This window comes from Bufo gargarizans, chromosome 3, assembly GCF_014858855.1.
Source record: "Bufo gargarizans isolate SCDJY-AF-19 chromosome 3, ASM1485885v1, whole genome shotgun sequence".
Lineage (NCBI taxonomy): Eukaryota > Metazoa > Chordata > Amphibia > Anura > Bufonidae > Bufo > Bufo gargarizans.
Genome location: NC_058082.1, coordinates 74,185,405 through 74,212,112, shown reverse-complemented (window position 1 = coordinate 74,212,112; position 26,708 = coordinate 74,185,405). Strand labels below are relative to the sequence as shown.

The following is a 26,708-nucleotide window of genomic DNA, read 5'->3' as shown; positions in this document are numbered from 1 at the left end:
CAAGCATTGTAATAGGTAATTGTGAAAAACACATGGAAAATGTAATATATCAAAAGATACAGTGGCGTACCAAGGGGGGGGGGGCGGGCCCCCCCGGGTGCCTTTCACAGGGGGGGTGCCAGCCAGGCCGCCTGTCTTTAAAAAAAAAAAAAAAAATTTTTATTCTTCAGGGCCGCACCGCCGATCGCCACAGGCGGCGCGGCCCTGGATGTAATTGCGGCCGCTGTGGGCAGGGGAGGGAGAGGCGTGTCCCTCCCCTGTTCTTCTGATAGGCCGCAGGCACTAATGCCTGCAGCCTATCAGAGGCCGGCTCAGGCAGCGCGATGATGTCATTATCATCGCGACGCCTGAGACCGGCAGCACACAGCAGGGACACAGGCCGGAAAAGGCTTGCATCGCTGCTGAGCTTATGGAGGTAAGTATTCGTTTTTTTGGTTTTTTTCCTCTTTGCGGGGGGGGGGGGGGTGCCTGGCACTATGGGGGGGGGGAGATCTGGCACTATGGGGGGGGGGGAGCTGGCACTATGTGGGAACTAGCACTATGGAGGGGCACTATGGGGGGTCACTATAGGGGGAGATCTGGCACTATAGGGGGGAGATCTGGCACTATAGGGGGGAGATCTGGCACTATGGGGGAACTAGCACTATGGGGGGGGGCACTATAGGGACAGCTGGCACTATAGGGGGAGCTGACACTATAGGGGGGCTGGCACTATAGGGGGGGAGCTGGCACTATGGGGGGGGGGGAGCTGGCACTATAGGGGGGGGAGCTGGCACTATGGGGACATTTCTTACTGGCATATTATGGGGGGGCACCATGGGGGTATCTGTGGGCTTTTTTTTTAATTATTGGCACATTCTGGGGGGCACTATAGGGGAGAGCAGCACTATGGGGCATCTGGTGTTACTATAGGGGCATTATTTGGGGGCACTATGGGGAAGTGGGGGCTCTAAAGTGGTCTTTTGTATTGGAACATTATGGGGGGCACTGGCATTTGGTGGCACTAAGGGGGCATTTTTTTACTGGCACATTATGGGAGGCACTATAGGGGAGAGCGGCACTATGGGGGAGTGGAGCACTATTGGGGCATATGGTGGCACTAAGAAGGGGCATTTTTTTACTGACACATTGTGGGGGAGGAGCACTATAGGGGCATCTGCTGGGGGCACTAAGGGGCATTTTTTTACTGGCATATTATGGGGGACACTATGGGGAAGGGGGAGAGGAGCAGTATGAGGGCATTTACTGGGGCACTATATAGGGGTATTTTATACTGGCATACATTATGGGGACATTAGCTCAACTGCGGGCACTAAGCGGGGGTATTTCATGTACTGTCATATTATAGGGAAAATTAGTACTACTAGGGGGTATCATGGGGAGCTATACTACTACTGGGGGCTATGAGGAACATGATTACTAGGGCACTATAGTAGTATTTCCAGGGGGACTGTTTCTGCAGTATAGTATTGGGGGTGGCAGGAAACTAATGTCTGTTTCTCTAATGCAGAGACGGGAGATGGCAGAAAAATCATCATGGCGGTCTGGTTTGAATGGAGAAGATGAGGAAAGAGAACGTCTACATCAAAGGTGACATCACTGGATGTAAGAGGTATGTGGCGCTATGTAGGAGAGGAGATGCCCCTTATGAACCACTGATCACCCCATATAGACTCCCTGATCACCCCCCTGTAAGGCTCCATTCAGAGGTCCATATGATTTTTACGGATCCACTGATACATGGATCGGATCCGCAAAACACATGCGGATGTCTGAATGGAGCCTTACAGGGGGGTGATCAATGACAGAGGGGTGATCACCCATATAGACTCCCTGATCACCTCCGTCATTGATCACCCCCCTGTAAGGCTCCATTCAGACGTCCGTATGATTTTTACGGATCCACTGATACATGGATCGGATCCGCAAAACACATGCGGATGTCTGAATGTTTTGTAATAAATATTATTGAAAACATTGAAAAAAGTTTGTGCATGTTTTCTTAACTTTCTTGGGGGGGGGGGGGGGGGGGGGGGTGCCAAACAAAGGGTTCGCCCCGGGTGCCAAATGCTCTAGGTACGCCCCTGAAAGATATAAGACACTAGTAATGTTGATTAGTATCCACTTATGAAACATTTGAGAGTATGAGTATAGTAAGGAGAACTAGGAGTAGGAGTAAGGAAACAAGAAGAAGGATAGAAGGGGAGACAAGACACAGACATTAGGTAAGGAACAAGGATATCGGGAGAGTACATGGAGACAAGATATACCATATGTAAACTGATAACATCAAGAGAACTTAAAGGTCAGGAAAGAGAGCCATCTCTCAACCAAGCCAAGAAGCGCGGGGAGGAACGGAACTGGAGCCAAGACTCCCAAGTTACTGTATAGACCGGGCCGGATAAACTTGAGTCAGCACTTAACTCCTTTAGGCGTGCCAGAGCATCCAGAGCAGTTGCCCAAGTAATCCTCTGCAGACTCTCTGTTGACTTCCACCTACGGGGAGTAATCTGCCTCATGGCAAGTATAAAAAATCTTAAGATACCCTTCTTAACATGTTTTATTCGCCCTGGAAAAATAGAGAGCAGTGCTATCAGAGGAGACGGCGATATAGTAGTCCGGTAAAGATGCTTATATAGAGAGAAAACATCTTTCCACAAAGGGGCTACTCCAGGGCAATCCCACCATATATGAGCCATTGTGCCTATATCCATGTGGCAATGCCAACAGATATCCGGTACCGATGGATAGAATTTATGTAGTTTTACCGGAGTCCTATACCACCTTGTCCAGATTTTGTAATTAAGCTCTTGGAGGTGGAGGACTTATGTGTGAATAATAAAGATCTTTTTCATTGATCTGGGGAAATAGTAACTCCCAACTCTTCCTCCCAAGCCCTAACCAATTTTATTCCCTGGGAATGTATCCCATGAGTTTTATCCTCAATCTCTCCATCATTAATCATACTATAAATTAAGGAGACCGCATGACCTGGAGCTGACTCAGAGACACATAAGTTCTCCGTAAAGATTAGATTTGGAGGGGATTTCCGAGTATTTTTTTTTACTGTAGACCTATCCTCAGGATGAGTCATCAGAATGTGATCTGTGGGGGTCTGACACCTAACATTCCCTGCCGATCAACTGTTTGAAGAGGCCGCAGCACTCACCGGTAACTGATGACTTATCTTGAGAATAGGTCATCAGGGGATTCACCTACACTGTATATAATATAAAACAACATAAGTACAATGTACATGAGCTTAGTAACAGACTGGTACAGAGGGATAGAGGACCCTGCTCGTGAGCGCTTACAATCTATAATATCTGTACTTTGCTCCATTCAGCTTTCCCTGAACCCTGACCAGTCCTCCTGACCCAGCAGCTTAAAATTAAGGCTAAAAATTTTAATCTTGGTTTCATCGTACCATTTTAATCTTGTTTCTCACAGTCTGAGAGTCCTTTATGTGCTTTTTTGCAAACTCCAGGCAGGCTTTCAGGTGTCTTTTACGGAGGAAAGGCTTCTTTCTGGCCACTCTGTCTTAGTGCCCAGATTGATGGAGTGCTGTGGTGATAGTTGACCTTCTGGAGGTTTCTCCCATCTGCACACAGGATCTTTGGTGCTCAGCCAGAGTGACTATTGGGTTCTTGGTCACCTCTCTTACCAAGGCCCTTTTCTCTCGATTACTTAGTTTGGTAGGACGGTCAGCTCTAGGAAGAGTCCTGGCTGTTTTAAACTTTTTCCATTTCAAGGGGTTGTCTGTGTTCAGAGCTGAACCTGGACATACCCATAATTTCACCCAGGCAGCCCCCCTGATGTTAGTATCGGAGCATTTCATGCTCCGATGCTCTCCCTTGCCCTGTGGATCGTGCAGGGCAAGGGCTCTATTATGTACTATAACACACTGCTGGGCAGAGGCTTCCGCCCAGCAGTGTGTTCGGTGACATCTCTGGCTCTGATGGGCGGGCTTTAGCACTGCCTTAGCCATTATACAGGCTAGGGTAGCATTAAAGCCCGCCCATCAGTGTCGGTGACGTCACCGGGCTCACTGCTGGGTGGATGCCTCCGCCTGATAACCCTATGGAGAGCCCGGTTCGTCAGCGGAACTCCAGAAAATGCCTTTGCCATGAGAGATTTAGCGCAGGGCAAAGGAGAGCATTGGAGCATGAACTGCTGTGATGCTCAAGTCAGGGGGGCTGCCTTGGTAAAAATGGGGATATGTCCGGGTTCAGCTTCTGGGAAATTTTAGTGCAGCAAAAGTTTTTTTGAACCCTTCTCCAGATCTGTCCCTCCACATAATCCTGTCTTCTGAGCTCTACATGCAGTTCTTTCCTCCCCATGGCTTCGTATTTGTTCTGATTGCCAGCTGTGAGACCTTACACTGTGTGTACAGTTATTAAGAAAGTTGTACATTTAAGGAGTCATTTTTATTATTGAGCCACTACAGTGTTGTTGGTCAATCCAAAATGTTAATAAACCTCAAACCTGAATATTTAAGAAAGTTAAAGTGAGGTTTCAGGAGAATATCTATGTGTGCATAATTTTAGCGTAACTATTAGTGTGCAGAATTATTATGTACCTTAATGAAAAAGGAAATCTTTCCATCTCCCTTGTTTATTTTCATCAACTCAAATGTATCCTGTACAAATAAACATTTCTGACGTTTCCAAAAATCAGCGACCAATATAGCCACCCTTCATTTCAATAACAGTTGTAGACTTTCCATTTATAGAGTCTGTCTCCCTGAACCTACTTTCACATTGGCGTTCGGGGCTCGCTTGTGAGTTCCGTTTGAAGGCTCTCACAAGCGGCCCCAAACAGATCCGTCCAGCCCTAATGCATTCTGAGTGGATGCTGATCCGCTCAGAATGCCTCAGTTTGGCACCGTTTGGCCTCCGCTCCACTCAGCAGGCGTTCGGGTGTCCGCCTGGCCGTGCGGAGGCAAACGGATCCGTCCAGACTTACAATGTAAGTCAATGGGGCGGATCCGTTTGAAGTTGACACAATATGGCTCAATTTTCAAACGGATCCGTCCCCCATTGACTTTCAATGTAAAGTCAAAACGGATCCGTTTGCATTATCATGAACCCCAAAAAAATTTTTTTGTTTTTGTTTTGTTCATGGTAATGCAAACGGATCCGTTCTGAACGTATCTAAGCGTTTGCATTATAGGTGCGGATCCGTCTGTGCAGATACCAGACGGATCCGCACCTAAACGCAGGTGTGAAAGTGTGAAATCTGTTGACGATCACATTTTTGTGCAGAAGCAACCACAGCCTCTCAGACACTATTCAGAGAGGATCACTGTAAATATCCCATTTAAGAAGGGTCCACAAGTTCTCAATAGGGTTTAGGTCTGGTGAGGAAGGGGGACCATGTTATTATTATTTTATCTTTAAGGCCTTTATTGGCTAGCCATGCAGTGGAGAACATCAATGAATGCGATCAAGCATTGTCCTGCATAAAAAAATCATAGTTTTCTTTAAAGATGCAGACTTTTCACTGTACCACTGCTTAAAGAAAGTGTCTTCTCATCTTTTATAATACCAGCCCATAACAGTACCCCATCTCCACCTTGCTGGCATCTGAGTCAAATTGAAGCTTTGTGCCCATTACTGATCCAGCTGTAAGCCGTGTACCCGGGTGGGATCCCCAGGATACAGTGAAGTCACGAACGAGGAAAGCAACTCCAACACCAGCTTTGCCAAAACAGGATTTTACTTAAACGTGGCAATGAGCACAACCACAAATGCTGGGAACACACAATAAATTTACACCCAGCCCGAAGGCTGAGATCCCTGTTCTGCACAGCGTGGCGCCCTCCGTTGGATGCCAGACGAAAGTACGGTAATTTACCTACTGGCGGGCACAACTAAACAGCCACGCCTTACCTGTTATTACCGTACGAAAATCAGGAACAACCGTTTGGGTGCGTGGTGTGGCCTAGCCTGCGGTGCATCACAACAGCTTGCAAACTTATCATGCTCTACAGTATTCCCCCTCCAATAACTTGTCATGGAGCACGTGCTTTAGAGTTTCTTCTGAGTAAACACCAGCCTGGCTTGATGAAGTTTATCAGCTCTCTGGTGTGAACTATAACTTTAACTATGCAGTCCTTGTGATGAATAGTCAACAATCTTTGTGGCCTGACACAAACAGAAACCCTAACTAACTGACTATAGGCCTGATCTCAGTCTCTAGGTGCCAACACTATAATGAGGTGTGTGCACGATCAGTCTTACCGACCCAGGTCTGCTCTGCATCAGCTTGTGACTGTGAACTAAACAAAGGCTTCTCCAGCAAGCATGCGGTACCGCAGTGTATGTTGCTTTGCTCCTCAGCTCTCATCAGCGTTCCTAGCAGCAATCTTCATTCCTCTGGACAGGATCAGGGTCTTGGACACGATCAGCTTGACTTGGCTGCAGCTCTGGTCACAGAAGGGTGCCCCCACACCTGGATGTCGATGAACTCTCTCCTCAGTGTCTCTCTCAGCTTCCCTCTAAGGCTACTTTCACACTAGCGTTCGGGCTCCGCTTGTGAGTTCCGTTTGAAAGCTCTCACAAGCGGCCCCGAACTGATCCATCCAGCCCTAATGCATTCTGAGTGGATGCGGATCTGCTCAGAATGCATCAGTCTGGCACCGTCTGTCCTCCGCTCCGCCTGGCCGTGTGGAGGCAAACGGATCCGTCCAGAGTTACAATGGAAGTCAATGGGGGCGGATCCGTTCGAAGGTGACACAATATGGTGCATTTTTCAAACGGATCCGCTCCCCATTGACTTTCAATGTAAAGTCTGGACGGATCCGTAAAATATAATGCAGACGGTTCCGTCTGAACGGATACCATCGTTTGCATTATAGGAGCGGATCCGTCTGTACAAATACCAGACGGATCCGCTCCGAACGCAAGTGTGAAAGTAGCCTAAGATGAACGATCCTTCACTTCCTTTCCAGGCTCTGTAACTCCACCTCTCATGAATATGGAAATATGCAGTCTGTTAGCTGTTTTTTAGGAAACAGCGGCATCTTGTGGCCAAATAGCAGAATGTCAGTCCAAATCATTTAATTTAATTTACACAAACAGTGATCAGACAATGAGAGCTGTTTCCCCATCTCACACAGCCATGGGCCCATCCATCTGGTCCATCAGGAGTCACTCTCATCTCATCAGTCCATAAAACCTTTGAAAAATCTGTCTTCAGATATTTCTTAGCCCAGTCTTGAAGTTTCAACTTATGTGTCTTGTTCAGTGGTGGTTGTGTTTCAGGCTTCCTTACCTTGGCCATGTCTTTGAGCACTTAACACCTCGTACTTCTGGGCACTCCAGGGAGGTTGAAGTCCTGGAATAATTGGTTCCTGGTCACTTCATGTTGGATTCTTCTTAAATCTTTGGCAGTTAATTAGCATCTTTTTTTCTCAACACATTTATTGCGACCCTGTTGACTATTTGCAACGAAACGTTTGATGGTTCTATGTTCATGCCCCAATTAAATCTCTTTTTTGTCCCATTTTGCCAGAGGAAAACAAACTGCTTAATAATTCTGCACACCTTGATATAGGGTCTTGATCTCCTTAGGCCACACCCTACCTCATTACACAAATACACTTCACCTGATATGCTTCAAATCAACAAACATTAGGTTTATATAGTTTGGATTTGGAAAATATGCATAAAATTGATGATATGGTCAAAATACTAATTTGCTTAATAATTGGGCACACAGTGTATATTGACAGGGGTGTATCTTTCCAAATCATGTCCAGTCAGCTGAATTGCTAATCAAAGTATGGCAGCACAACATTTCACATACAAAAAATAGAACTGAGAAATGGGGATCATTCTAAATTAAAGTGGTATTATACCTACTATAAATAAAAAAAATAGAAGCTCTTTGCAAACATTTTTGATCAAACTTGTGTCGGGCCCATCTACCAGGCGTCAAGGTGGCTTCTGCAGGTGGGTACCTAACACTAAGGCCTCGTTCACACTTCAGTGTTTGGTCAGTGATTTCCATCAGTGATTTGTGAGCCAAAACCAGGTGCAGCTCTAAACATAGAACAGGAGCAGATCTTTCCCTTCTACCTAATGTCTATGAAGGCTCCACTTCTGGTTTTGGCTCACAAATCACTGATGGAAATCACTGACCAAACACTGAAGTGTGAACTAGGCCTAACAGAACTGTCTCTCTTGGACTTACCTAAGCTTACAATGTTCAGGGTAGTGTAGGAATCAGCTACAGCCCCAGGCAGATGGGCGTTGCTCAGTATAAAAGAGGCTACTACCCTCAATATACACTACAAGAAAATTTAGACTAGCACAGTCATGGTCACAGGTGCATATCTGCTCCTGTGACCATAACTGTGCTAGTCTAATTTTTTTTGTTGCAATCAGCTGATTTGACCACAGGTGGAATCCAATCAAGGTGTAGAGTCATCTCAAAGCTACATGGGAGATATAAATAGGGGACTATGGCCACACTTTTACTTACCTCCTGACGAAGCTTAGGTGAAACGCACGTCGAGGTTTTTTAGCCTGTCCTGTGCCTGCTGTTTCTGCCCTCCATCATGTCTCATGGTATGTTGTAATTTTCCATCAGGTGCCTATAGATGAGTTCTGTTTATAGCCTTCATTTGAAGGTCTGGTGCGTGGGGTCTCACTTCCACATAGATATAATTCTGTTCATGTTTCTATTTGTGCATTATCAGGAGCCAGTGCTTGAGACTCATCTAGTGGCTATGCACTAGACTAGAGTGATGATCACAGGTATCATATTTTAGTGGTTAGTATTGTATACCACTTTCCTGTGAATCACCCTACTGCATAATATATACATACCTGACATGTGCTCCATCTTTTGGCGGGTTACAGAGACACCGGCCGGGGGACTGCGGCATCCGGGTTTTTTGCTGACTCTTCAAACTTTTTTTGTTATCTCTAATATCTTAATAATCATGATCTGCTTATTATTATGAAATGAAGTATATATTTTTGAATACATTGTGCATTCATTTGTTGTTTGTTTAACAACACTTTAGGTTTATATGAGCAAGAGAAATAGGAGGCCCCAGAGCTAAATTTCAAGTATTATAGCAAAATTTCTTAAATTCTGTTCTCACTTTCTCAGTATGGGGCATTAAGTGCAGATTGATTGGGGAAAACTTGAATTTTTATTAATTTTTACAGAAGGCTGCAAAATGTAAAAAATATGAAAGGGTCCGAAGACTTTCTGAATGTAAAGTAAATTTATTAACTATGCTGCAAATTTCAATTGTCTATCTGTTTTCCCTTCAAAGGCTCATGCTCGTGTATGGCATCTTTATGACACCGAATTCCGTCCCCAACAAAAAGGTCAAGTGTCTATAGCGCTGGCATCTCATTGGATAGACCCAATCAATATGACGCAACACTGCATCCAGGAAGCTAGGAAATCCCTTGATTTCGTCTTGGGGTGGTTTGCTAGGCCAATATTTATAGATGGGGATTATCCTCAATCCATGAAGCACAATTTATCTTCTCTCCTGCCTGAGTTTACTGAAGAAGAGAAAAAGTTCAATAAAGGAACAGCAGACTTTTTTGCCCTTTCCTTTGGGCCCATATTGAGTTTTCAAATGCTTGACCCGGATATGAAGTTCCGCCAAATGGAGTCGTTATCTCTGAGGATGGTCCTCTACTGGATCAGCATGGAGTACAACCAGCCACCAATATTTATTTTAGAGAACAGCTGGCTTATTGCAGCCTTTACAAAGCGTGAAGATGCAAAGTATATGTACTATCTCAAGGCGTTTGTCATGGAGACATTAAAGGGTATGTTAAATGTAGACTTAAAACAATGAAGGTATAAAAAATAAATGTGTCTGGTGTGGCTGTGTTAAGCTGTGTTCACACTAGTATTATTGCTTCTTGCACATCAGCCATGGCACCTATGACTGTTTTTGAGTATAACTTATAATGGGGTCTGTCAGATTTCTATTGTGGGTCCAGTATTTTGTTCCGGCAAGAATACTGTAGCCTACAGCACTCTTCTTGCCTTTACAAATACTAGAACTCCTGATAAAATGCCCTCTAAGCCATAAAGGAGTTATCTAGTTTAGAAATCCCAATTAGGAAATTCTTAGAGTTATTAGAAGGGGTCACCTATTTGGGATCCTCATTTTTTGGCCATTCCAGAGAGCATTTACATAAAGCATATCTCCCCCTGAATGACTTGTCCTATCCTGCTCTACACAGACAACCCTTACGTTTCAATGGGCACTGTGTAATGCTTCGTTTCCCTAAGTGGCGGTGCTGCAGGGAAATGTTACATTTACTGCCAGGTTTTCCTAGAAATTACTTCACCGATTCAGCATATAATAATGTTTTATGTAGTAAAAAGACAGTACTAATGAAAAGTGAGTATTGTTGGATTGACATTACCTCTTTGAATCACTTTCAGCAATTAGAATAGACGGTGTGAACGTCATTGGATATACCGCCTGGTCTCTTATGGATGGCTTTGAGTGGCACAGAGAGTACAAAATTAGACGTGGATTATTTTATGTCGATTTTGCAAGTCAAAACAAAAAGCTAATGCCCAAATCTTCAGCCTTATTTTATCAGCAGCTTATTAAAAAGAATGGATTTCCACCATTGCAAGAGAATCAACCTGTCCAAGGAACATTTCCATGCAATTTTGCTTGGGGAGTTACTGCATGCACAATACAGGTATTAAAGGTTACCTTTTTATTTGTAGCAATATTTGAGTGATTATCATAGACTTTTTTTGTAGATCATTTTATTTTTTTGTAATTATTTGAAAGATTGTTTCATTAAAGAGAACCTGTCACCTCTTCTGACATACCTGTTTTAGTAACTACTTACAACTACTTCCCTGTGTAATAAGAAGTCTGGAGCAACTTTTGTATTGTGGCCAGGGGTGTAACTAAAGGCTCATGGGCCCTGGTGGAAGGGTTCAGCTTGGGCCCCCTTCCCTCAGTGCTTTGTGGCCAGGGGCAGTCAAGCATCTAGCCTTTCTGCTGCCTGAGGCAAAAATTGAAAAGGCACCCCCCTCCCCATGCAAAAGTCTCAGCCCTTCCCTCCAGCCCTACTGTTAGGCCAGACAGAAACGAGCGAGTTGAATGCGATCAGCGTATGTCAGTAAGAGGTCCCGTCAGGGGTGCACCGCCAATGAGGTGAGGTGAGGTGATTGCCTCAGGCAGCACCAGGTAGGGACAAGTGGGGGGGGGGGGGGGGGGGGCAACTGAAAGGCCTTGGGCAATGAGTGCTTTGATTGTGGAAGCATTTATCTCTGCATATTCAACTGTATCGCTATATTAACCAGTATGTTTACACTAAATGTAATGTTTTCCAAGTATGCCTTTAACAGTAAGGCTGGAGGGAAGGGGTTAGGTTGAGAATTTGGCTTGGGCAGGGGAAGGGGGGGGGGTCATTTCAGTTTTTGCCTCAGGTAGCAGAAAGGCTAGATGCACCCCTGGGTCCCGTTCTGGACTCTGCCACTCTGACAGGATAGCACAGCCTTATACTGATTTATAATGCTGTGTAACCCTGGAATCTATTGTACTACACTGACATAATTTTATGACTGACTGGATTTTTAATACTTTAACAGTATTCCATTACATATAGTGTGCAGAAGAAACAATATCTACCTAACCTCTACCTGTACGAAATTTTAGTGAGTTTTGTGGGATGTTTTTTTATATATCCAAACTGGTAAGGTGTTGAGCGAACTTGTGTTTTAAGTTCGGCATCCAAGGTTCGGGTTATCGAAGAATCCTGTTATGGATTCCGCTTCCACGGACTATAACAGAATTCCATCATAGACTTCTATTATGATTGAATGCAATACGGAATGCCTCTTATAGGCTTCCGTGGCCTATAAGAGGCATTCCGTATTGCATTCCGTATGGCCATCATAGAATTCCGTGATGGTCCGTGGTAGCGGAATCCATAAAGGGATTCTCCGATAACCCGAATCCATTAGTATGGACCATAATCATTATTTGTATTTTTCATAGAAAACATAGGAACATTTCTTGACATACAGTATATGGCATTTTATGATGTGTTTTATATAAGTTTTTATATTTATTTTTTATATGGCAGATTGACACCATACCAGCCCAGTTCAATGACCCTAGTGTCTATGTATGGGACATGAATAAAACAAAGGGACTTACGAAGGTGGATGGTCTGAAAATGCCAAAAAGAAAAACCCATTGTGCTGACTACGCCTCGATAAGGCTTCAGATATCTATGCTACGCTCAACACACATTAACCATTTTTACTTCTCACTGAAATGGAGTTCTATTGTTCCTCATGGGAACATTTCTCAGATTAATCACAGCATTTTACACTATTATCAGTGTTTTGTCAGCGAGCTTGTTCGCGTTAACATTACACCAGTAGTTGCCCTTTGGCAGCCTATGGCCGAGCACCAAGGGATGCCTTCAAAGTTCTACAAAATGGGAGGATGGGACAACATACATACTGTTGATGCATTTGTTGAATACGCCAGGCTTTGTTTCAAAGAACTTGGAACGTTTGTGGCCATTTGGATAACTATGCATGAGCCACCAGTGAGAAACCTAACCTCAACATCAGGACACAACCTTCTAAAGGCCCATGCATTAGCTTGGCATCTGTATGACAAGGAATTCCGAAAGTCACAAAAAGGAAAGATCTCCTTGGTTCTTCATGCAGACTGGGTGGAACCTGCTTCTCCTTTTTCTCGAAATGATAACAACACAAGTGAGAGGGTTTTAGAATTTGAGATTGGCCGGCTAGCAGATCCAATATTTCTCAGTGGAGATTATCCAAAAGTAATGCGTGAATGGTTAAGTCAAAGGAACAGTCATGGGGTATTTGACTTTCATTTACCTCATTTTACTGAAAATGAAAAGCACTTGATCAAAGGGACCTTTGATTTTTTTGCCTTAACCCATTATACTACTGAACTTGTACACTGGGAGATGGAAGATACTGTGAGATATGATTATGGACTTGAAGTTCAATTTATCACCGATAGTACATTCCTACATTCCCCTCACAAATACGCTGTGGTTCCCTGGGGACTGCGAAAAATATTAAACTGGATAAAATCCAAGTATGGCGATATCCCAATTTATGTCCTGGGAAATGGAATTGATGATGGCAAACTGGAGGATAAACTAAGGGTCTATTATATTCAGCATTATATTAATGAAGCTTTAAAAGGTACATTTATATCCCATTGAAATTTTCACATTTTAAGGCATTAACATTTTGTATTATACTAAATACGGTGGGATAGTGTTGACTTTTGTCTCCAGGGCAGTAGAAATGTAAGTGCAAAAGTATGTAAGTGCAATGAGTATACACACACCAATAGAGCCAAAAAACACCCCACTAATTAATCAATAGCAAAGATCTTTATTAGTACACATCAATAATGTTAAAATCAATCACAACAGCAGCATACATATACATAAAAAAGGAAGTTACATTGGTCATGTATGTAGTAAGTAGCTTCATATATCACATGGGCTTAGTACATCATAATAAAGCGCCCAAGCAAGTAAAGTGCATAGTGCAAACCAGAAAGCTAATATAAGTAAGAGATATCCCAGGACAATAGGAAATAAAAGGCAGCCATGCATGTAAATGTCACAACCAGACAGCTGAGAAGCTCTGACAGAAGCCTTTTAGAACCTCCTCCTTGAGTTTTCTTTGTTGTGGTATTCAGTTCCTCATCTCGTTAGCCTCCCTCAGCTGTCATGTAGTTGGACTGATTGCATCCCTTTAATGCATTACTGGGCGGCTTATACTTCTTCCTGGAGTGTGTGTGCATGCTGATCCTGTTTCCCAGGCTGCTACAAAGTTAAGTGCTGTACATTTATCTGTTATTTTCTGTTTGATGGATCCCAGGTGACCCTGACTCCCTCCATGTCTGGTGTAGGGAGCCGGTGGTCGAGTCCCCTCACTATTGTAGGGTGTTCAGGGGTTATATAGTCGAGGTACGTGGATATGCAACCATCCACCTTTGGGATCTTTGCATAGGCTGAGCAGCCAGGGAAAGTACTAGGTCTTGTGCAGGGGTCTCCCTTTTGGTTCCTTAGCTTTGGATCCAGTGAGTCATATATGCATGTGGCTTTGTCTTGTTTCCTGTACACCGTCCGTGACAGTAAACCACAAATGGAATCAAATATTACAAAGACAGAGCATAGCCCATAATGATTGTAAAATACAGACCCGTGTGCCTCCAACCCCGACGTACGTTTCTCTAATAAGCTTCCTCAGGGGATAACACATTGCTAGCTCCTAACCTATTTATACCCTGTTAATGATCTCTGAATTAAAATCAGGTGGGAATAAGAGGCTGTACTATAACCCATTTGTGTCTATTTGATTGCTTAGTTTGCGTTCCACTATGGAACACATGATGTCACTTCCTCTTTGAATGCCTTAATGCTCCACAAACCTAATAATGCTCCTATAGTTATATAAACATAAGGCCAGGACAAAAATGATGAAAGAAATATAGCACCTCTATAGTAGGCAGCAGCGCCATAAACGTCCCAGGAATTAATAAATAAATAAAAATATCCTCCCTGATCGCATTCGGCCGTGGAATGCAAACCGGAAGTTCCGGCATGCGTTCCACAGCAGAGTACACCGAAGTATCGCATAATCACGCCCTCATCGATGCGGGATGCCGTTCTGTGCGTGCCACCCTGGAACGCACTACAAAGAGCAGTATTTTATACTTCCTAAACTTAAGGACTCATATTACGGACATGGAAAAAACAAAGTGCTATCGCAGACCGCTCAAATTGCATCATAAATACAGTGATTAATGAAAGTAAAAAATAAAACAAATGTTTAAAATAATCATGATTATTATTATTAATATTATTAATAAAGTAAAAGTGACAAAAGTGCAAGTGAACATGCAAATATAAATATAAAGTGAGAAAAAGTGAAGATCATGTGTATAAAGCATAATTATTTTCATATAATTTATATATTAAAAATGTAATATACAAGATATTCAATAATTAATAAATTAATAAAAAAAGATGATTATAAATAGATCAATTACAATTAATGTGAATCAACTAACCAATCATCTAAACAGATTATATATACTAAATAGATATCATGTATACAAAAACCAGGTGCTTATTACATAAAAAAATATATAAATTAAAGAAATTAATTAATTAGTCAGGCAGTAGCATAAATAAAATGTCTCCAGGTGATATGAAAAAGGCAACCATTAAGTGCATCCATGCCTATATAATCCGAGAAAGAATGCAGTCGATGAATAATCATAACCGCCTAACAGCCAAATAACCCCAGATGAAATAAATAAAAAAAGAGATTAAACTAAATACACAATATTTGAAACCAATTTAAGAGCAAAGTTTTGGAACCAGAAAAGATGATGAGAATGAAAACAAAATAATGAAAAAAAGAGAAAAGAAGGAAGCAAAAGAAGAGAAAATTAAAAAAAATTGTAAATAAATAAAATCAATATGAACGCTACTTATACAAATGGAGCAATGCCAAGATTATCATTGAGACCACGGGGTGCAGCTGTATCGAGTTGAAAAATCCATTTAGCTTCTTTCTGCGCTAACAGACGTTTCCAATTACCTCCCCTCTTACTGACAAGAACCCTATCAATTCCCATTACCTTGATTAACGAACCGTTGCCATCATGAAAAATTTTGAAATGGCGGGGGATCGTCTTGAGTTTTGTCAAATCTTACTTTTCATTGGTTGCCTTGATACCCAAAACATGTTCTCTTGTTTGTCTCTTAAGTTCTCGTGAAGTCAATCCCACATATTGAAGGTTACATGGACAGCTAGCCACATAGACAACCCCAATCGTGTTACAGGTTATTGCATGTATGTTTTGGTAGTTTTTACGTCCAGATCCATCCGTAAAGGTATTTGTGCATTCTATATTAGGACAAGCCACACAATCACCACAGGGCCAGCTTCCCCATTTGGGCCCCTTGGACCCAAAAAGCTCTAATAGGGTTTGTACTTTCATAGTGACTATGAACCAAGGTATCCCGTAAATTTTTCTCCCGTCTGTACATCACCGCAGGGTAAACAGGTAAGTACTGTTTCAGAATATTATCAGAGACAGTATTTCAGCAGGATATTTGTACTATCCTTATGGCCAGAGTTGTAAGAAATAATAAATCTAATCTTGTCACTGTCCATTTTTGTTGGGGACTGTTCGATTCTGTAACAAGATCTCCCTCTTCGTATTCTTTGACCGCAAAAAACTTCTCCGCAATGTGGCGTCACTATATCCTCTCGCCTTAAATCTATCTTCCAATTCCCTGGCTCGTCTCTCAAACGTTACATCACTGGAGAATAATCTCCGTAATCTCAGGAATTGGCCTGTCGGAATACTCTCAATAAGTCTTTTAGGATGTGATGATTTGGCATGGAGAAGGCTATTAGTTGCCGTAGGTTTCCGTAAGATATCTGTACAAAACCCCTCTGATCCACCTGCAAAAGAACATCCAAGAAGTCCATGTTATCAATACCGGCCTTGTATGTCAATTTGATGTTCATGTCATTCGCATTTAATTCCTCCTATGTACCTTGCCAAATCATAAGCACATCATCGATATACTGACTCCATAGATGCACTTTCTCCACATATTTGATAGGTTCTGTCAAAAACATCTCCCTTTCCCACAGCCCCAGGAACAGGTTAGCATAGGCCGGCGTACAGGCCACGTCCATGGCTGTCCCCTGGAGCTGTAGATAATAGAAGGTCTTAAACATGAAGAAATTATGTCAGAGCACAAAATCCAATAGGGAGAGAATAAATGAACAATATTCACCGTCAATATCAGAGGCTTCCAAAAAATGAGCGACTTTCCTCATCCCATCTTAATGACAAATTGACGTATAGAGAGATTCAACATCACAGGTAACCAATATCATATCCTTCTCCAGTTATAAACAATCCACTTTCCTCAAAAGATCCCCGGTATCCTTCAAATATAATGGAAGATTTTCCACCAACAGTCTTAAAACATGATCAATCAATTTGTAAATTTGTTCATTCAAATTGTTGTTACCTGAGACTATCAGGCATCCAGGAGGATTTTTTTTTTCATTCTTGTTAATCTTTGGCAACATATATAAAATGTTGCCACAGTTGGACTTTCCTTCCATATACATTTATGTTCCTTAAGAGAAATCACGCCCTCTTCGTATGCCCTCTGTAAAATCTTCCACAACTCATCCTGATAGCCTGTCAGAGGGTTATATGTTAGTTTTTTGTAACAAGTCGCATCACGTAGCTGTCGAAAAGCCTCTCTCTTGTATAGTGATGTGGGCCAAATACCCACATTGCCCCCTTTATCAGACGGTTTTATCATTGCTCCCTTAATTTGGCTCAATTCTTTCACAGCTATCTGTTGTCTGGTGAGATTATTTCTCTATGTCTTCCCTACTATCTTCCTCATATCTTTTGTCACCAACTTCACAAATAAGTCAATATTGGCATAGAGTGTTGTAGGGGGGAATTTCTTAGATCTAGGCACCAAGGATTTAGGTATCCTACTCACCGTGGCCGTCTGTTCTTGTTCTTCCAATAAGCTGCACAACGTCTTGATAGCAGCCCTTTCTTCATCTGTATATGTAGCCCAATCAATGTCTTCCTTATGATAAAACTTTTTAAAAATAAGGTTCCGTGCGAACATATTCAAATCCTCAATTGCTGTGAACTAATCAAATTTGTTTTCAGGAACAAAATTCAAACCAAAACTCAATACCTCCACTTGTGCTTCAGTTAATTTGATACTGGACAGATTAATTACCTGAAGTTTTTGGTTAGAAATTTCCCCTCCACATCTTTGCGTTTTTTCTATCGTAATCTTGTAGAATATGATTTCCCACATACCTCTTGGCCGTTACTCTCAACTTCAGTAGAGGTATGCGATTAAATTGAAGCACTCCTACTCCTTGATCCATTTGGGGTCCTTTTCCATCTATATACGATGTTTTGTTCAAAATCCTTTGCATCCCTCTGGAATTTCTTACTCTTACATTCCTTGATTTTCTTCTCCCAAATCTTATATGACTCTTTAATATCACCCTTGAGGTCCTCAATCTCACTTGTCATTTGCTGAAATCAATAATTTCATAAAAACCATAAAACAATTATTGCACCTTCCTCCTATTTCTGATTAAATTCGTCAACCTCTGAGGGTCACATGTCCGTAGTGTATTGCGGATCAGCAAATTGCGGATCCACAATACACCGGGCCGGCACCCCTACATAAATGCCTATTCTTGTCCGCTATTGCATGTTCTATTTTTTTTTGGGAGCTGCAGACCGGAAGTACAGAGCCGCAGACCGGAAATGTGGATTTGGACAGCACAATGTGTAAAAATCCAATGTATGAATTCATAGTTATTTGGTCAGTTTTGGCCCTGTGACTGCTCAAATAAGTGAAGTATGCATTGATTCTAAAAGCGACGGCTGTCATCTGCGTGTCATACTGACTCACAGTATTATTTCACTACCACAGCAGACTCCCTAGGCGTGTAACTGCAAGGAACAGTGTTCTACACCACTATAAAGGCTCTCTGCAGCCAGGAAATAGCAGTTTTTCAATGTGATTCGCCACGAATAAATTCCGATCGAACCACATTTTTTCTAAAAATTCGCCGATCCGACCGAATGGAATTTTTGGAAAATTCACTCATCTCTAATAATAATATGCATGATTATTTTAATTTCAATTTATATATTTTTTACTTTCATTAATCACTGTATTTATGATACAATTTGAATGGTCTGCGATAGCACGTAGTTTTTTCCTTGTCCATATTGAAGTGGAGGTATTTGGATAATTTTATCATGAGTCCTTAAGTCTAGGAAGTATAAAATACTGCTCTTTGTAGTGCGTTTCAGGGTGGTACGCACAGAACGGCATCCCTGCTCTGCTGTGGAATGCATGCCGGAACTTCCGGCCGAATGCGATCAGGGGGGATCTTTTTATATTTTTATCCATTTCTGGGACGTTTATGGCGCTGCTGCCTACTATAGAGGTGCTATATTTCTTTCATCATTTTTGTCCTGGTCTTATGTTTATATAAGGCCTCATGCACATGACAGTATTTTTCACGGTCCGCAAAACGGGGTTCCATTGATCCGTGATCCGTGTCCATTTTTTCTTCCGTGTGTCTTCCGTGATTTTGGGAAAATCACCAGACATGAAGGAAAGTAAAAAAAAAAGTCGTTTTGGTGTCCGCCTGGCCGTGCGGAGCCAAACGGATCTGTCCTGACTTACAATGCAAGTCAATGGGGACGGATCCATTTGACGTTGACACAATATGGTGCAATTGCAAACGGATCCGTCCCCCATTGACTTTCAATGTAAAGTCAGGAGTCCCTATCGGAGTTTTCTCCAATCCGATGGTATATTTTAACTTGAAGCGTCCCCATCACCATAGGAACGCCTCTATGTTAGAATATACCATCGGATTTGAGTTACATCGTGAAAACTGAGATCCGACAGTATATTCTAACACAGAGGCGTTCCCATGGTGATGGGGAAGCTTCAAGTTAGAATATACTAAGAACTGTGGACATGACTGCCCCCTGCTGCCTGGCAGCATCCGATCTCTTACAGGGGGCTGTGATCCGCACAATTAACCCCTCAGGTGCCGCACCTGAGGGGTTAATTGTGCATATCATAGCCCCCTGTAAGAGATCAGGTGCTGCCAGACAGCAGGGGGCAGACCCCCCTCCCTCCACTGTATTAAATTTATTGGTGGCCAGTGCGGCCTCCCTCCCCTGTAATAAATTCATTGGTGGCCAGTGCGGGCTCCCCTCTGCCCCCCCCCCCGCCGATCATTGGTGGCAGCGGAGAGTTCCGATAATAGTCCTTGTTTAATCACTGGGGCTCCGATTGGTAACCATGGCAACCAGGATGCTACTGCAGTTCTGGCTGCCATGGTTACTTAGCAATTTTAGAAGCATTATACTTACCTGCACTGTGACCGGCCGGGTGCTCTTCCTACTGGTAAGTGAAAGGTCTGTGCAGCGCATTGCTTATAGCACAGACCTGTCACTTACCAGTAGGAGGAGCGCCTGGCCGGTCACAGACAGCGCAAGTAAGTATAATGATTTTAAATTTGCTTAGTAACCATGGCAGCCAGAACTGCAGTAGCGTCCTGGTTGCCATGGTTACCGATCGGAGCTCCAGCGATTAAACTGGGACTCCGATCGGAACTCTCCACTGCCACCAATGATGGGGGGGATTTTAATCGGGGGGGGGGGAGGGGAGGCCGCACTGGCCACCAATGAATTTAAAACAGGGGAGGGGGTCGGGGGGGCTGCACTGGCCACCAATGAATTTAATACAGGGGAGGGGGGGGCCAGGGGGCCGCACTGGCCACCAATGAATTTAATACAGGGGAGGGAGGGAGGCGGGGCCGCACTGGCCACCAATTAATTCAATACATGGGAGGGGGGGCCGGGGGGGGGCCGCACTGGCCACCAATGAATTTAATACAGGGGAGGGAGGGAAGGGGGCCACACTGGCCACCAATGAATTAAAAACTGCGGAGGGAGGGGGGTCTTCCCCCTGCTGCCTGGCAGCACCTGATCTCTTATAGGGGGCTATGATACGCACAATTAACCCCTCAGGTACGGCACCTGAGGGGTTAATTGTGCGGATCACAGCCCCCTGTAAGAGATCGGGTGCTGCCAGGCAGCAGGGGGCAGTCATGTACACAGTTCTTAGTATATTCTAACTTGAAGTGTCCCCATCACTATGGGAACGCCTCTGTGTTAGAATATACTGTCAGATCTGAGTTTTCACTAAGTGAAAACTCAGCTCTAAAAAAGCTGTATGCAGACGGATCTGCGGATCCGTCTGTGCTAAAGTAGCCTACAGATACGGATCACGGACGCGGATGGCAATCTTGTGTGCATCCGTGTTTTTTCACTGACCCATTGGCTTGAATGGGTCCGTGAATCGTTGTCCGTCAAAAAAATAGGACAAGTCATATTTTTTGGACGGACAGGAAACACGGATCACAGACACGGATGACAAACTGTGCATTTTCCGAGTTTTCAACTGACCCATTGAAAGTCAATGGGTCCGCAGAAAATCACGGAAAATGGAACAACGGACACGGATGCACACAACGGTCGTGCGCATGAGGCCTAACTATAGGAGCATTTTTAGGTTTATGGAGCATTAAGGCATTCAAAGAGGAAGTGACATCATGTGTTCCATAGTGGAACGCAAACTAAGCAATCAAGTAGACACAAATGGGTTAAGGTACAGCCTCTTATTCCCACCTGATTTTAATTCAGAGATCGTTTACAGGGTATAAATAGGTTAGGAGCTAGCAATGTGTCATCCCCTGAGGAAGCTTATTAGCGAAACGTACGTCGGGGTTGGAGGCACACAGGTCTGTAATTTACAATCATTATGGGCTATGCTCTGTCTTTGTAATATTTGATTCCATTTGTGGTTTACTTGCATGGCTGCCTTTTATTCTCTATTGTCCTGGGATATCTGTTACTTATATTAGCTTTCTGGTTTGCACTATGCACTTTACTTGCTTATATGTACCTTATGTGGTTAGATAGGCTTGGGCGCTTTATACATGACCAATGTAACTTCCTTTTTTCTGTATATGTATGCCGCTGTTGTAATTGATTTTAACATATTAACATTATTGATGTGTACTAATAAAGATCTTTGTTATTGATTAATTAGAGGGGTGGTTTTATATTTTATTTGAAACCACACATGATCTTAATAGCAGTAGCTAGCTAGTGTGTTTTTGGGGGTAAGTGCGGTAAGTGCAACATAAAAGGAAGGAAGGGAGAAAACATAGGAAGGGATAAAGAGGGTTGGAAAAAGCAGTAAAAGTAAAGGAGAAAGGAAGGAGAAGAAAAAAAGAGAGAAGGAGGGAAACGGACGAAGGCAGTGGAAGGAAAAATAAAAGAAGGGAGGTAAAGAGGAGGGAATAGAGGCATTCCGTTATGCATTCCGTCATAATAGAAGTCTATGGACAACATAGCAGATTCATCCGTTTTCCCGTATGCAGGAGAAAACCAAACCCGAACTTCAAAAACTGAAGTTCGCTCATCCCTAGTGGCAAAGGACAAGAAAGGAGAGCGAAGAAGAGTAAAAAGGGAGAGAAGGGATAGAAAATGGGAAGTAAATGTTGTAGTGGAGGCGAAGGAAGCACTGTAAATAACAGAGCGTAAGGGATTTCACACTTGTGTCTATTTCAGCTTACTCATCCCATAGTCAAAATCTCCAAGATTGTAACTTCATAACCCATAAAGCTATTGATCTTCATAAACTTAACAGTCTGATTTATCTCTTTCAGCCATCCAGATAGATGGAGTAGATCTTCGTGGATATTTTGTTTATTCCTTCACTGACAAGATGGATCCCCAGTTCGGTTTGTTTAAATATGTTGCCAATAAATACGAGGCTAAAGATTCAAAGAATATATACAGAAGAATCATTGATAATAATGGATTTCCAAGTGTGGATGCTACTCCAGCCCCTTGCCCAGAGGAGACCTCTGAGTGCGTGGACTGTCATATGTTTCAGACTAGAAAATATCTGTTTGCCTTTGTGGCTTTCATGTCTTTTGTATTCATTGTTTCTGTCTTTATGATCACTTATTACTCAAAAAAGGGCAAAAGGAGATATAAGTAGAGGGGAAAAAACGAACATTTCTGGTAGAAACAGGTTAGATGAAGAAGGGCCTTGACAATGGGCTGGCGGAAGGCTGGTGGAATTGTCTCTCACGTGACAGTAGGAAATCCTATTGACAGAATGCCCTACAATTTCCAAAATGATTGGAATAATTTTGCATAGTTAAGAAGGTGCTGAGAATGCCACTAATTGTAGAGCTGACTCACAAAACTGTAAATTCATAGAGTAATATAAAGATCATAATATCTACTAGGTGTGTGCTCTGTAGAGCTCTATTTTTGAATATGCTTCCTGTTGGAATCTTTACTAGGAAATGTTCTGTAATTATAAATTTCATATTTTACACTTTTAGCTCCAGTATCAGATACTCAGGAGATTTTGACAATGAACTGACCATTAATAGTTATTACGCAGCATTTTTATTAACACATATGTTCATGTGAATCTCATTGTAACACATAGTATTAATAACTCCTGGCTCAGGGCATTGGTTTGTAGACCAGTTGTGCCCACACATTTGCTGGTTCTAGATAGACCTTCATTTATTCTACTTTATGAAGCTGTAGGATAGACGTTTCTTTATCTAGGTCTGGACAGAATTAGTCCAGATTGAATCAAATTGGTGATAAGGATCCTTAAATTTTTAAGATGATGTATTGATTTCTAACCAATACGTTTTCTCATGATTTTTTTGCTGCAATGTCGTTATTAGGTTTGTAGACCAGTTGTGCCCGCACATTTGCTGGTTCTAGATAGACCTTTATTTATTTTACTTCATGAAGCTGTGGGATAGAGGTTCTTTTTATCTAGGTCTGGCCAGAACTACTCCAGATTGAATCAAATTGGTGATAAGGATCCTTACAAGATGATGTTTTGATTTCTAACCAATAAGTTTTCTCATGATTTTTTTTTTTGCTGCAATATTGTCTTTAGGCTGACATTCTTGGTGTTATTTAAAGGGGTTGTCTATAACTTTAAGAAAGGCTCCCCAAAATTAAGCCGATCACAGAGTCACAGATATCACCTGCAAGAGAACCTGATTGCACTTGTTCAATTCTCCTGCAGCGCACAGCAATTTACATGGTCTCCATTGAAATAAATAGGCTGTTTGTGTAATGCATTGACACATTGACATGCTGGATCATCCTCCAATTGATAGAGGTTTCAAATAAGGGAATTCATTCAGAACACCCATTTTTGTATTTGAAAAATATGTTTTCTAAACCAAACAACCCTTTTAAAGAACAAACTTCATCGCCCTCTATTATTGAGTAAACTCTGTCAGGCAGCTGCTATGGGTGCTCTGCAAGAAAGTGTAAGGGGGGAAGCTGAAGACTCATTGCTCATCATTCTACATAAGTATACAGATATATATATATTCATTCATTTCAGGGTTGTAATACAAAGTGCAAATCTGGATTCTGGCAATGGACAGATGCATCATCATATACCACCATACACCACTGAATTGTCACCTCATGCTAGGACAGGCCAGGACTGGATTTATCTCAGGAACCTATAGTCATAAAATGCTCTGCAGTAAAGTTCTAATCAGTCCATGTAAATGTAACAGAGACATGAATGCAGGATGGAACTGCATCTATGTTGGCTACTGGTAATGAGCTAGCTCCTTCTGTGGTCAGAAAAAGTGTTCCCATTCATGTCACATCTGATCCACTAAGATTAATATTGACTTTAGATTGAAGTCAGTCAAATGATAGAATCGACTGACAATCTAAATCTTTGAGGGTTGCCCAATTATTGCTAGAAGGATTGGGCATGTTGGATTTCACCATGTCGGATCATGGAAGATAAACAGCTCCCAGAGGGGCCAGGCAACTGCTTCTCTCCCTTTCCCAACTGAAATAAACATGCACATTTAGCCGAGCATGCTTGTTTGCGGAGCAGACAGGAGAAAATTAAACCAACACCTCCAAACAATATGTTATAAAGTGCAGGTGCATGCTACCATGGCTAACATGCAAAAGCAAACAAACATGCAGCAGCACCGCCCTGCATGCGCAAAGACTGGAAACGTGGACTACTCTGAATGACATTACCGCTATACCTACTATATATGAAAATTAGAAGCTCTTTGAGCCCATAGACATCAAGTCCAAGGTCCTTTTCCTCCCAGGTCTTCAAAGAAGAAGAAAGAAGACGAGTTAGGCTTCGCGAACAAGTGGAAGAGGTGAGTTTAATTTACTTAGCATTCTGTATTCAGAATGCTATTATTTTCCCTTATAACCATGTTATGAGGGAAAATAATAAAGATCGGGTCCCCATCCCGATCGTCACCTAGAAACCATGCGTGAAAATCGCACCGCATCCACACTTCCTTGTGGATGCTTGCGATTTTCACACAGCCCCATTCACTTCTATGGGGCCCGCGTTGCGTGAAAAACGCACAATATAGAGCATGCTGCGATTTTCACGCAACGCACAAGTGATGCGTGAAAATCACCGCTCATGTGCACAGTCCCATTAGAGTGAATGGGTCTGGATTCAGTGCGGGTGCAATGCGTTCAACTCACGTTTTGCACCCGCACGGAATTCTCGCCCGTGTGAAAGGGGCCTTAGAGCGAGCATTCTATGAAAAGAAGAACCAATTGCTTCTGTAACATTGTTGCAATATTTGCAGAACTATATATGTTATTTTGGTTATTGAATATTATTCTTGTGTCCCTCTGTTCTTAAAGGAGTTTAATATGACTTTTATATTGATGGTCTCACCTTAGGATAGACCATCATTATCAGATCAGTGGGCGTCCGATTCCCAGCACCCTCACAATTGTTTATTAAGCACAGCTCTAAACATTTAGTAGTAGCTGTGCCTGATATTACATCTCATAGCACTTCAATGTCATTCAAGTGAAGGGCTTCTACGTGCAATGCCAGGCGCAGCCACTGCAAAATGTATGGCGCTGTGCCTTGTAAATGTGCCACAGCCCTGTCAATCAACTGATCTGTGGGGAGTCGGACCTGATATTGACGGTCTATCCTATGGGTATGACCATGTGGCATGGTTGTGAGCCATTCAATTAGGCTGCAGCAGCCTCTTATTTAACTAGTGGAGACCGCACTGTATAGCAGGTCTGCATTGTTAATGGCCATGTGGCACCTTCAATACTAAGCGGCCATTAAAAATGCAGACTGGCAATACAGTACGGTCTTCATTAGTTAAATATGAGGCAGCAGCCGAAAATGGCTTATAACCACTCTATGTGGTCTTACCCTAAGGCTAAACCATCAATATAAAAGTCTCAGAAAATCCTTTTAATGTGTATTTTGAACTGTGTAAATTCAAGTAGGGGTGCACCTAGCCTTTTCTGCTGCCTGAGGCAAAAATTGGTATATATTTGTAAAGCATATATTTATTAATTAGGTATTATGCTGTCTTTTCTTGATGGCAGTGTAATTGGGTGAAGACACTGGGTCTACTTGAGAAAGGGGACTAAAACACTAGATCCCCTCCAGCAGTGAAATTGCACCATTCTTGGACTGTATTGAAGTTTGAAACGATGGGTATATACATTGCCTGTCCAAAAAGAAAAAGTCACCACCTGGATTTAACTAAGCAAATAGGTATGAGCCTCCTATTGGATAATTACTGCAGGGACGATTATCTTTCAGCTGGCAACAAGTTATTTAACCCCAACTGGTGCAATTAGTTGCTTCTCATTTCTTAAACAACCTTGTCGAAAGACACATCTCGTGGTCATGGGAAAGATGTTAGTCTGTTTGAGAAGGGTCAAATCATTGGCATGCATCAAGCAGAGAAAACATCTAAGGAGATTGCAGAAACTACTAAAATTGAGTTAAGAACTGTCCAACGCATTATTAAAAACTGGAAGAATAGTCGGGACCCATCGTATTCGAGAAATAAATGTGGTGGGAAAAAAATCCTGAATGATCGTGATCGACGATCACTTAAATGTTTGGTGAAATCAAATCGAAGAAAAACAACAGTAGAACTCAGGGCTATGTTTAATA

The 26,708-nt window shown here is 42.5% G+C and overlaps 1 protein-coding gene across 1 annotated transcript in view; it reads left to right on the top strand.

The window, feature by feature from the left end:
• Positions 1-24,932, top strand: part of KL (klotho) — a 46,406-nt gene extending 21,474 nt beyond the window's left edge. The window contains exons 2-5 of the mRNA XM_044288391.1: positions 9,293-9,803; positions 10,432-10,700; positions 12,102-13,212; positions 22,378-24,932. Coding sequence (XP_044144326.1) covers positions 9,293-9,803; positions 10,432-10,700; positions 12,102-13,212; positions 22,378-22,715 — 2,229 coding nt within the window. The 3' untranslated portion in view covers positions 22,716-24,932. The remainder of the gene's footprint in view (positions 1-9,292; positions 9,804-10,431; positions 10,701-12,101; positions 13,213-22,377) is intronic.
• Positions 24,933-26,708: the final 1,776 nt, after the last annotated feature.